This window comes from Mastacembelus armatus, chromosome 3 (assembly GCF_900324485.2).
Source record: "Mastacembelus armatus chromosome 3, fMasArm1.2, whole genome shotgun sequence".
Lineage (NCBI taxonomy): Eukaryota > Metazoa > Chordata > Actinopteri > Synbranchiformes > Mastacembelidae > Mastacembelus > Mastacembelus armatus.
The window spans coordinates 22,913,518-22,925,901 of record NC_046635.1 but is presented as its reverse complement, the minus strand read 5'-3'; the positions used below and the strand labels follow the sequence as shown (position 1 = coordinate 22,925,901).

The 12,384-nt window shown below is 40.3% G+C and overlaps 1 protein-coding gene across 1 annotated transcript; it reads left to right on the top strand.

Moving 5' to 3' along the window:
* The first annotated feature begins 298 nt into the window (after window positions 1–298).
* Window positions 299–12,230, top strand: tars3 (threonyl-tRNA synthetase 3). Its single transcript, XM_026294286.1, has 19 exons — window positions 299–627; window positions 903–983; window positions 1,173–1,360; window positions 1,655–1,778; window positions 1,990–2,114; window positions 2,322–2,439; window positions 3,431–3,495; window positions 3,595–3,673; window positions 3,904–4,050; window positions 5,190–5,288; window positions 8,104–8,270; window positions 8,398–8,560; window positions 8,690–8,827; window positions 9,276–9,353; window positions 9,768–9,868; window positions 10,386–10,490; window positions 10,844–10,916; window positions 11,051–11,165; window positions 11,696–12,230. The coding sequence occupies exons 1-19, from the start codon at window positions 325–327 to the stop codon at window positions 11,842–11,844; spliced, it is 2,418 nt and encodes an 805-aa protein (XP_026150071.1). The 5' UTR covers window positions 299–324; the 3' UTR covers window positions 11,845–12,230.
* Window positions 12,231–12,384: the final 154 nt, after the last annotated feature.

Here is a 12,384-nt window from a genome sequence, read left to right as displayed (position 1 = left end):
GTCTGATTTTCTTCATGATTTTTAATAAGGGTATTTAGGCTGCATCTTTATATGTACAGTTACAGGTGTGGTGACTGTTCCAAAAATCCTGTCCATTTGATTAGATCTGTCATTTGCGTTGATCTGACTTTAAAAAGCAACATACATAAATATTTATCAATTATGAAATTATACATCGTTATTTTTTAAGTCTTGTCATATTACATTATTTGAGTTTTAAATCAATTCATTTGTTGATTTTAATTCCGGGTCAATTAGGCTTTTATTTTTCTACAAATGATCACCGGAAGTTACCGTTCTCGTGGCGGTAACGGTGCTTTAAAGATGGCGGAGCACTTGGCTGCACGTTTAGCCGCCCAGGAGGAGCAAATTCGGCACCTTACCAGGGAAGTTTCCAGTCTTCGAGATGGACTAAGCCGAGATCTACACGTCGCCGAAGGTGCGGTCGTCTCCCCGGAGTTGGAGAGACTGCGGACCGAGAATGAGAAGCTCAGGTACCGACTCCTGCACCTTCGGCGGGGTCTTCAGGCGGAGCTGGAGCTGGAGGAGGCGCAGAGAGCGAAGTGTGGAAAAGCTCCGGAGAAAAAAGGCAGCAGAGAGCAGCAGGCCAGCAGCCGAGCTGATAAGGTAGTAATAAGACCTGACACAGTAAATATTACCCAGGTTAAATGGCTTCACTTGTGCCTGCAAAGCTGAACCATGGTGAGGACCTGGACTGACCTCAGTCCAGTGAAGCCAAGTGACAACTGTATTACCACAAGTCCAGAAATAGCCCCCACGCTCAGTGTCAGTGTGTGCACTGACAAAGATCAGGGCGTTAGGAGAAGGTTCTTAATGTGGCTCAGAAGAAAATGTTGACAAGAGCTTACTGCAAATAACGACACACCTATTTATGTCTACAGGTGGCAACTCCTCTTTCCCAACCAGGAGACAGGAACAAGAAGAAACAGGAGAAGAGACAAGGAGATGGAGGCGTGAAAGAGGTGATTGCTACAGGGTCCTGAATGTATTCTGCTCCCTTCTTCACCCAAGAGCATTACACATTTCTGTTTCTCCCAAACAATAAAAAGTGTTTACTCTGTGTGCTCCTTCCTTTCACAATAAATTTAGTTAGTTTTTTTTTTTTTGTTTTTTTTTTTTAACAGCTTTTGTTTTTTTACTTTTCACTGTAGTTGAAGCCATGGCCTGGATACATTGCAGATCGCCTCAGTCTCTATGAGGAGCTGAAGAGGGAAAGTGATGCCCTGCTGGCAAAGAAAGCAGCAGACAGCAAGCCCATTAGTGTGGAGCTGCCAGATGGGCAAAAGGTGTCGGGAAAGGCCTGGGTCACCACACCGTACCAGCTGGCTTGTGACATCAGGTTAGTTTTTAAACAGCTGGCCCTTAGCCAGTGATATCCAATCTACAGTCATGTCATTGACTAACAGCTGACAATATGATCAATATAATTAAGTCATTATCTGTAAACTCTAAATTGTCTGGTTACAGCAGACACCTTAGAAGGAAACTTGGGTCTTTATGTTTCCCAAATGTGACTTGTTTTCCCAATGATCTTCCCAGTCTTTCTTTTCCTTATGCTGATAGAAATTAGTCTGTTAAATCAGAACGACAGTAGGTGTGTACTGAAACAAATGTGTTGCACTTGGTCTTTCAGCCAGGGCCTGGCTGACAATGCCGTGATTTCTCGGGTGAACGGTGAGCTCTGGGATCTGGACAGACCTCTCGAGCAGGACTGCTCTCTTGAGCTCTTGCGCTTTGATGATGAGGATGCTAAGGCTGTGAGTACACAGAACATTTTAGAGTGATTCAACTTTTAAAAAATTAACTCGTTGGTGGTATATACATCATTTCTCAGGGATATCTGTTTTGCAAATCAGTGTTTGTACTCAGTTCAAGCTACAGTGTCCAAACAACATACTACTTTTAAACTATTATATATTATATAACTATAACTGACTAAACTATTATCTTTTGCATCTCGTGTCCTAGGTTTATTGGCATTCCAGTGCTCACATCTTAGGGGAAGCAATGGAGTGCTTTTATGGTGGTTGTTTATGTTATGGACCTCCCATAGAGAATGGGTTCTACTATGACATGTTCCTTGATGGGCAGAAGTAAGTATTTTTTCCTTAGTGTTTTTAGTCAGATTTGCTGATCTATGTGAATTGTGATTCTATATGTGAATAGCATTGAATCTTGGTGGTTTGGCTCTGGTGGAATAAAAGTGTGGATTACATAAGAAAGGAGACTTTAAGTAATTGCAAAAACATTGACACTTATCAGTGTAGCTCTTCTGAACTGAACATGTTTGCTGTTTCCAGAGGCGTGTCCAGCACTGAGTTTGGGGACCTGGAAAATTTGTGTAAGGCTGTGGTGAAGGAAAAACAGCCCTTTGAGAGGCTTGAGATCAGCAAGGAGACACTGTTGAAGATGTTTAAGGTAAGAAAGATGGAGAGAACACACATCCACTCTCAGTTTGGGGTTCTCTTTGTTTGGAGACATGAAGTATTGCATAGTTGTTGTCTAGTTTTGGTATGTCAATGTCAATTTCTATTTATATAGCACATTTACAACAGCTCTTGCTGCCCAAAGTGCTATCAAATCTCTCTCTCTCTCTCTCTCTCTCCCTCTCCCTCTCCCTCTGTGTATGTGTATATGTATATATACACACCCGCACGCACATACATACATAAATACAATAAAACATAAAAGAGCATATGAAGTACTCCCACAGAAAAGGCTCTATCACCTCTAGTTTTGAGTTTGGTTCTTTGGAAAGATAAAAGCAGTAGTGTAAAGGACCTCATAGTTCTAGCTGGGGCATATTCAGTTAACAGCTTCGAAAGATAAGAGGGAGCGAGATTATTAAGACAATTGTAAACAAAGAGCAAGCTCCTAAACTGGATCCTAAAACTAACAGGAAGCCAGTGTAACAAAGCCAATACTGGACTTATATAGTCACGCCACTTAGTGCCAGTCGGTGTGTGAGCAGCTGCATTTTGAACGAGCTGAAGGCGCTGTAAGACTGGTCCAGACCATAATAGATAGAATTGCAGTAGTCCAAACGACAGGTGATGAACATGTGTAGAACACGTTCAGACGGCAGCTGGGAGGTATGTTTTACCTTTGCTAATGCTCTTAGATGAAAGAAACTTGATTAGACTACTGCACTCACCTGTCGGTCTAGCTTAAAGCCATATAGGTAAACTCCATGATTTTTAACATAAGGGTGACAGTAGGATAATAGAGGCCTCAAAGTGCTGTCAACCCCATCTAGAGCAGAAGGACTTCCAAAAATTCTGCTAGTGTCATTAGCACTGAGAGCAGGGAAGACCACAGTAAAACCTTAGAAATCCATAAAAAAGCTGTGGAAAACTGTTGTAACAACAATTATAACATCTAACTAATGCACAGTCTTTGCATCTTCCAGTACAACAAATTCAAGTGCCGCATTCTGAATGAGAAAGTCACAACCCCCACTACTACAGTCTATAGGTAAGCTGTTTAAATTGATTTGTGTGTGTTTTTGATTCTTTTATATGGTCTGTGTACTGTGTAAAACTCACTCTTTTCTAACTTATAAATCCTGATTAGATGTGGGCCCTTGATTGACCTATGCAGAGGTCCTCATGTCAGACATACAGGCAAGATCAAGGCCATGAAGATCTATAAGGTATCTGGAAAATGCACAAAGGACGTTATTTCTGTTGTGTTAAAAACAACTACAAGTGCCAAACCTATTTATGCTCTTTTTGTCACGTTGTCACCTTTTATCAGAAATATAGCACCGTATATAACTATATTGTTGCATTATATTATTATTTTTTTAGAGTATTTAGAGTAATTTTTTGCAAACCTGGGTAAGAATTTCAATACCCTGCTCTTTACCATTTCTGTCATCAGAACTCTTCGACCTACTGGGAGGGTCGTGCTGACATGGAAACCCTACAGAGGATCTATGGGATATCCTTTCCAGACTCAAAGATGTTGAAGGAGTGGGAGCGTTTTCAGGAGGAGGCTAAGAATAGAGACCATCGCAAGATTGGCAAGGTGAGTCACTGTAGGCAATCGTGTTGAAACCCACCCAGCTGGCTGAGATTTTTCCACACGAGAGAGTTGGTTTGTGGTTTTATATATGTAGTGAAAACCCTGAAAAAAACCTGGATCAAGTCACCAGGCAACCATGAACTGTAAAGATAAATGTAATGACATATAAGCAAAAGTATGTAGAGTAACCAAAACAAAACACTACTACTATCCTCTACTATAACTGATATGTCATTGCCAGAACATCTTCAGGGCCAAACCAGTTTAAATCTTTAAAAGGCACAAACGTCCTCCATTGAATCTTTTTTGGTATCCTGGCAAAATTGAACAAATTATCAGTTGTACTTTGTGATTTTACCATGTCAACCAGTGATAAACATCAGTCAAAACCCCTGATGTGGAGACGTCTGTTGGCATTTCATACCAGCTGAGGGCACTGTGTTTCTTTGTATTTGCACATTCAAGATTACTTTGAGTCATCAGAGCACCCCAGTTGGTTTCACAGCATGGGAGACACAGATGGCAGCACCTCGATCAGCACTGATTACAACACAGTTCCATATTAAATGCGAGAGTCAAGCTATTGCTGTCGAAGCCATTTGGAGGGAGGTGACAAAAGTGGCATGTTGTTTTAAAGATGGTGCCCTGTGGCATGATCCCAAGTCGACCCTTTTGAATTGCACAGTTGAATTGTGGAAGCTCCACGTTCTTAAAACTGCTATCTTATTTGTGTTTTACCACGGGCATTGAAGTAATTTAAAACACATACATACACCATCGGGTGCACCAGCAGGGATTTGGCTGTGATGATTTTTCAAAAAAACATGCTCTTCTTTACCTCACCAATTTACAAATGTGTATTAGGGGATTAGGGGGAACTCAGAGCACCCCAGCACCGCTCCCACTCTGATCTGGAATTCAGACCTGTAGAGAAAACTTTCCAGCTGCCACAGTACACCAAACCTGGCTGCCCCCACACTCCACTCTGCTTCCAGTGAGATTATTTTGGCAGCCAGTCACTGATAGATGGTCTGCTGTGTAATGATTGGATAATCACTGCTGGTTTCTTGCTGATTCTACCTTCAGATAACAAGCATATATGAAGTCATTAAAAAGTTTTTTTTTTTTTGCCTTTTTCCCAGGATCAGGAGCTGTTCTTCTTCCATGATCTCAGCCCTGGCAGTTGTTTCTTCATGCCACGTGGAGCATACATCTACAACACACTCACAGAGTTCATCAGGGTAGGAGTTGTTACTAAATGTCTGTCAATGCTTTAATTACTGTGTATTTTCCAAGTTTCATTCTATTTAAAGTAGAGAATTAATTTGTGTGTGCAAAAACCTATAACCTATATATTTATACTGCATGTGTTGTTGCAATAGCTGATATGAGATTATGTCTCACAAGATGGAAGAAAGAGAATTTCAAAGTCAAGACCTGGGCTCTTTTTGTTACTGTGTACTTTATCCAACATTGTAATAGAAGACAGTTTATTCAATATATTATTTTTAAATTCTTACAAAATGTTTTAGTGATTTAATGTAGCGAGCTTTTTTTTTTTTCATGATCATGACAAACTGAAAAACTACGTGTATGTGTTGGTAATGTGTTATTTGTCTGGTTTTTAGCTTAAGGACTAACTAGAGTTTGGCACTTTACCAAATTTCCACATTCATTAGCAACATTTGACTGGGCAAATGTTGTTAGATAAGAGCGGATTCTGGTCTTCTTCAAAGTTGAGCAAAGTTAGATTTTAGAGTAATTTGTGTTCCTTTGCCAGTCTCAGTGACTGTACAGGAAATTGTCTGTGTGACATACAGTGGGTACGGAAAGTATTCAGACCCCTTAAAATTTTTCACTCTTTGTGTCATTGCAGCCATTTGCCAAAATCAAAAAAGTTCATTTTATTTCTCATTAATGTACACTCAGCACCCCATCTTGACAGAAAAAAACAGAAATGTAGAAATATTTGCAAATTTATTAAAAAAGAAAAACTGAAATATCACATGGTCATAAGTATTCAGACCCTTTGCAGTGACACTCATATTTAACTCACATGCTGTCCATTTCTTCTGATCCTCCTTGAGATGGTTCTGCTCCTTCATTGGAGTCCAGCTGTGTTTAATTAAACTGATTGGACTCGATTAGGAAAGGCACACACCTGTCTATATAAGACCTTACAGCTCACAGTGCATGTCAGAGCAAATGAGAATCATGAGGTCGAAGGAACTGCCCAAGGAGCTCAGAGACAGAACTGTGGCAAGGCACAGATCTGGCCAAGGTTACAAAAGAATTTCTGCAGCACTCAAGGTTCCTAAGAGCACAGTGGCCTCCATAATCCTCAAATGGAAAAAGTTTGGACGACCAGAACTCTTCCTAGACCTGGCCGTCCAGCCAAACTGAGCAATCGTGGGAGAAGAGCCTTGGTGAGAGAGGTAAAGAAGAACCCAAAGATCACTGTGGCTGAGCTCCAGAGATGCAGTAGGGAGATGGGAGAAAGTTCCACAGAGTCAACTATCACTGCAGCCCTCCACCAGTCGGGGCTTTATGGCAGAGTGGCCCGACGGAAGCCTCTCCTCAGTGCAAGACACATGAAAGCCCGCATAGAGTTTTCCAAAAAACACATGAAGGACTCCCAGACTATGAGAAATAAGATTCTCTAGTCTGATGAGACCAAGATTGAACTTTTTGGTGTTAATTCTAAGTGGTATGTGTGGAGAAAACCAGGCACTGCTCATCACCTGCCCAATACAATCCCTACAGTGAAACATGGTGGTGGGAGCATCATGTTGTGGGGGTGTTTTTCAGCTGCAGGGACTGGACGACTGGTTGCAATTGAAGGAAAGATGAATGCGGCCAAATACAGAGATATCCTGGAAGAAAACCTCTTCCAGAGTGCTCAGGACCTCAGATTGGTCCGAAGGTTCACCTTTCAACAGGACAATGACCCTAAGCACACAGTTAAAATAACAAAGGAGTGGCTTCGGAACAACTCTGTGACCGTTCTTGACTGGCCCAGCCAGAGCCCTGACCTAAACCCAATTGAGCTTCTCTGCAGAGACCTGAAAATGGCTGTCCACCAACGTTCACCATCCAACCTGACAGAACTGGAGAGGATCTGCAAGGAAGAATGGCAGAGGATCCCCAAATCCAAGTGTGAGACACTTGTTGCATCATTCCCAAGAAGACTCATGGCTGTACTAGCTCCAAAGGGTGCTTCTACTCAATACTGAGCACAGGGTCTGAATACTTATGACCATGTGATATTTCAGTTTTTCTTTTTTAATAAATTTGCAAAAATTTCTACATTTCTGTTTTTTTCTGTCAAGATGGGGTGCTGAGTGTACATTAATGAGAAATAAAATGAACTTTTTTGATTTTGGCAAATGGCTGCAATGACACAAAGAGTGAAAAATTTAAAGGGGTCTGAATACTTTCCGTACCCACTGTAGTTGCAGAGAAGTGTTGACATCTTGAAGACTTTCACAGCACACACCAACAAATCCAAGCAGACCTCACATACATTGCACAGTCTTGCAATGGTGCAAGATCATTATCACGTCACTTCAGTCTGTTATAAGTGTTTTCTTAAAAAAAAAAAAAAAAAGTAAACCGATGTGCTATGCATTTCCTTTTCTGACATATCACTCAAATGTTTCACAGTGAGATCCTTATTTAGATTTATAGCTTCCGAAGGCTGTCTTCTTAAAATGCAGACGGAGCTCAGGTTTATTCAGGTTTTGTAGCACCTCTTCTCTTCTTCTGATAAATCATATTTATACAAGACGTGCTGAATGAGCATACATGGTCAATTTATGCACAATTCTATTTTTTTTTTCTACATTGACCACATTTGAAATCTTTATTTTTTTTATCACCAGTCTTCATCTGTTAGCTGCTAAACATCTGAATGTGATATTAAATGGGTAAACAAAATCCCAGTTTCTGGTTTTCAGCTCAAAGTTTTGTGCCAGATGTCATGATTCAGCTCAGTTCAAAGTGTCCAGTCCTGCTAGTGTGTTTATCTTGTTTCTGTATTATTATTATTTTTTCTAGGATGAGTACTGGAGAAGAGGCTTTCAGGAAGTAGCCTCCCCCAACATCTATAACAGCAAACTGTGGGAGACATCTGGCCACTGGCAACACTACAGTGAAAACATGTTCTCTTTCCCTGTGGAAGATGACATTTTTGCTCTGAAACCCATGAACTGCCCTGGGCACTGGTAAATTTAGACAACCAAGAGAAGAAATGTTTTAAGTGTTTTCCAAATACTGTAGCTCAAACAGTATATACAACATTTAATGCACAGTCACAGTCATATGATTTGCAACTCTCTGGTTGTCTTTTAGTCTGATGTTCAGTCACAGGCCTCGCTCATGGAGGGAGCTTCCTCTGAGACTGGCAGATTTTGGGGTCCTTCACAGAAATGAGCTTTCAGGAACACTAACCGGGCTGACCAGAGTACGGCGCTTCCAGCAGGATGATGCTCACATTTTCTGCACAGTGGACCAGGTGACCACATCAGGAGTAGAAGAGAAAGCTTTCTGTTGTTCGTTTCTAGGTCTTCTGAACATGTGAAAACAAGTAACTGCTTATTATGAGTCATATCCTAAGTTTTAATCATCTTTTTATTTTCTACAGATTGAGTCAGAGATGAAGGGCTGTCTGGACTTCCTTCGCTGTGTGTATGATGTGTTTGGCTTCTCCTTCCAGCTTCACCTTTCCACTCGTCCAGAAAAGTATCTGGGTGACATAGCTGTGTGGAACCAGGCTGAGAAGGTAACCTTTGCCATACATTGTAGTTGTGCTCATGGTAGAAGCTGACACCCATTTACCAGCTACGTCTTAAAAAATATTCTGCTAAAGATCTGACTTTGCCTTCTTAGTATGAATGAATGCTATGGAGGCACGCTAATTAAAATGCATGGCACTGTTAATGGAAGAGTTTACCTGCCTTTTTAATCCTAGAGAAGTGTGTAGGCAGTGTGTTGTCAGTGAAACACGTTGCTCGTTTCTTTTGACTTGATTTCTGTTAATTTTGTCCAGTTGTAGGTTGCATAAGAAGAACACTCTAAATGCAAATGAAGCGGTGTGTTAGGCAGTGAGAGTGCAGACTGAATTGTGTTTCTTTGACTTAATCGTGTACGTTAGTACAGCTTGGCCGACTTCAGAGTAATTGGGTTTGATTGTTTAAATTATGTGTTAACCCGTGCCCGATCCCTGACAGCAACTGGAGAACAGCCTGAATGAGTTTGGGGAGCCATGGAAACTCAACCCTGGAGATGGTGCTTTTTATGGACCCAAGGTCAGAACATTTCTTGATATATTCTTGTCTAACTTAATTTTATTTTAACTTACTTCTTTGCCTTTTATAACATTTTATATGTTGCTTTTTAATGGATTTTGCAGTGTAGCCTTTATTATTGGGATTCAGTGAACTGTTATTTGTGTTTGTTTTATATATACATTAAAAATATGCTTCATATTTATGTGAAGATGTGTGTGTTTAGTCAAGGTGCTGCTACTCACTTAATTTCCATGGTGTTCTTGCTTTGTGTATACAGATGTAATGATCATGTTTCTCCAGGTACATGTTGAAGGATGAATAGTTTGAAATGTTATTCACCAAGACCGGATGCAGGAGTTTCTTTTATTTCTGATATATTTCTAAATTCCCTGGGATCTGGAAAGAGCTACAATTCTTCCTGTGCTGTTGCAGATTGACATTAAGATCAAAGATGCAATTGGACGTTACCATCAGTGTGCAACCATTCAGCTGGACTTCCAGCTGCCTATCCGCTTCAACCTTACCTTTGTGGGGTGAGTCACCTAATCAGAACATTGACACACTGCTGAGTTTGTATGCCTAAGTGCACCAAGGATTATATAATAATCCTCTCTTGAATCAAAATGTTTCAGGTTGTGCACTGTGTTCCAATGGAGCTGTGTGTTTTCAGGGGTGAAGAACTGCATGTAAATTTGAACTCACTGATTAGGTGACAGGTTAATTTATTAGCTCACTAAAAAGTGCATTTTTTAAAAACAATGTACAAACTACACACCAGGAAACAATAGGCAGTATTACAGGCAGTGTCCGGTATTACACATTTCAAAGAAAAGGAAATAGAACAAAATTGAAGGATCGATGAAGCAGACAGTCGTAGGTACAGGTAGTGTGTGCTTTGTTATTGGTTAAACATTGCACTATTGTTTTTTGTTTTTTTTTAACTTAAAGTATGCTTTTGTAGAGTAACATTAATAAGAATGTCTAATTTACATACATATATTACAGGAAGTGGTGAATTTGTTATATTATGTGTGCTGTGATGCCTTATAGGAAGGAAGGGGATGACAAAGCCCGACCAGTCATCATCCATCGTGCCATCTTAGGCTCATTGGAAAGGATGATTGCCATTCTCACAGAGAACTATGCAGGGAAATGGTGAGGGGTTTTCTGGTTCTTGCTTGCATTTGAGAGCTAAAATTAACATTTAAGAAAACCTAATCCACCATGGCTCATTGCTTTGATCTGTCCTGTATGTACAGTGATGTTAAGCAGAAAAATCAGATGGTCTTTATTAGTCTACATATTTTATGTTACAGTACAGTTTTCTAGAGTGTTTATGAATGATCTTGTTGGAATGCCTAGCAGGTGGTGTAATGTCTTGACATGCCCACAACATGAAGATTTCACTTAGTAGTTTCTCTTTTGTCAGGGAGCAATATAGCTGGTAATGTTATGCACTTTACACATTGTGTGGTGGTTGTTTCATTTTTGCTTGCCTGTCCCTCCAGGCCTTTTTGGATTTCCCCACGTCAGGTGATGGTAGTGCCTGTAAACCCGTCCTGTGAGGATTATGCCAAGATGGTATGTCTTCCACTTCCCCATTTCAATCACATTTTAGTTTGATGATATGAAGGCAAGCAAGAAGTATCTGCTGCATTCAGAATTGTTAAATGCTCATAAAAGATATATTAATCAATGGTATTTCTATTCATTAGGTGTGCAAGCAGTTTTCAGAAGACGGTTTCATGGCAGATGCTGACCTGGACTCTGGCTGTCTTCTTAATAAGAAAATCCGAAATGCTCAGTTGGCTCAATATAACTTCATTCTTGGTAAGAAAATGTACTGGTTCACATAAGAATGGACTGGAGTGTATTGTCACACTATCTGCCTGCTCTCAGGATTCCTAACAGTCGCTTCATATGTACATTTAATTGGTTAAAACACAAGATTGTTGTATTTTTAAAAGTCCTAAAAGGTTTTTCCCCTTATAATGTGGATTTCTTAATATATTTACATAAAATTGTCTAATTTTAAGTACTACAGATCACCACAGAATGTACATTATATGATTACAATGTATATAAATTTAAAGGAATACACCATACTAAAATGTAAGCTGTAGCAAAACAGCTAGTTGAAATGTTTTAACCCATTTTTCACACATATAATATATTGGGTCAAAATAAACATTCCTAATTGGTTGACTATAAAGCAAATGGACCTCAAAGCTGGCTAACCACCCGCAGTTGTTGAAAACAGACACAACGTGGGGAATGTGTTAGGGTAGCTGTGTGCGTATGTGCGTGTGTGGTGTGACTTGGCCCATGTCAAGCTGTCCTATGTTCTTGTGTCTTGGCAGTGGTCGGAGAGAAGGAGAAGATGACTAACAGTGTCAATGTGCGCACGAGGGACAATAAAGTGCACGGAGAACTGTCAGTGCCCGAGGTGCTGGCTCGCCTGACCCTGCTCAAACAGTCCCGCTGTCGAAATGCAGAGGAGGAGTTCTGATCAACACAACAACAGAGCAGACTCTCGCCTTTGAATACTTCAATCACTGAAGTACAGCTCCATGAGCAGTAAAGGGAGAAATGATGGCAAACATGAGTGGTATTAGGAAAGTGAAGTATGTAGAGCAGAAATCAGACACAATCCAGTGAATCTAATAAATGGGGGATGTGAAACAACTTGCCCACTTGATGTGTGAAGTGTGGAAAGGATGTTTTTGTATGTGGCTGTGGTATTAAAAATGTGATTTAAGTATCTAAGGGGAAGTTACTTGTCAATCCAAAGGAAACACAGATCACTGTCATTATGAAAGTTATATAAATGGAACATACTTGTTTTCAAAAAGGTCTGCCACAAAGAAGAAACCCCAGAAATAAAATAAATCTACTGAACGTGAACATTTTGTTCTCTTATCTTCAACGCAGAGGTTGTGTTTGGAGTTGGATTTCATGATAAAAAGCAACGGGATCATTTTGTAGAGAAAGGCAAGGTTCCAGGAATTTCTCATGCTTGACAAATGCACTTATTCCAAAGCAATGATGT

What these genes read in the sequence shown, in the direction of transcription:
- tars3 (XM_026294286.1), top strand. Translation starts at nt 325, where the DNA reads ATGGCGGAGCACTTGGCTGCACGTTTAGCCGCCCAGGAGGAGCAAATT. An exon ending in ATGTTCCTTGATGGGCAGAA is followed by an intron (nt 2,115 to 2,321) that starts GTAAGTATTTTT and finishes TGCTGTTTCCAG; the next exon opens with AGGCGTGTCCAGCACTGAGT. An exon ending in CCCACTACTACAGTCTATAG is followed by an intron (nt 3,496 to 3,594) that starts GTAAGCTGTTTA and finishes AATCCTGATTAG; the next exon opens with ATGTGGGCCCTTGATTGACC.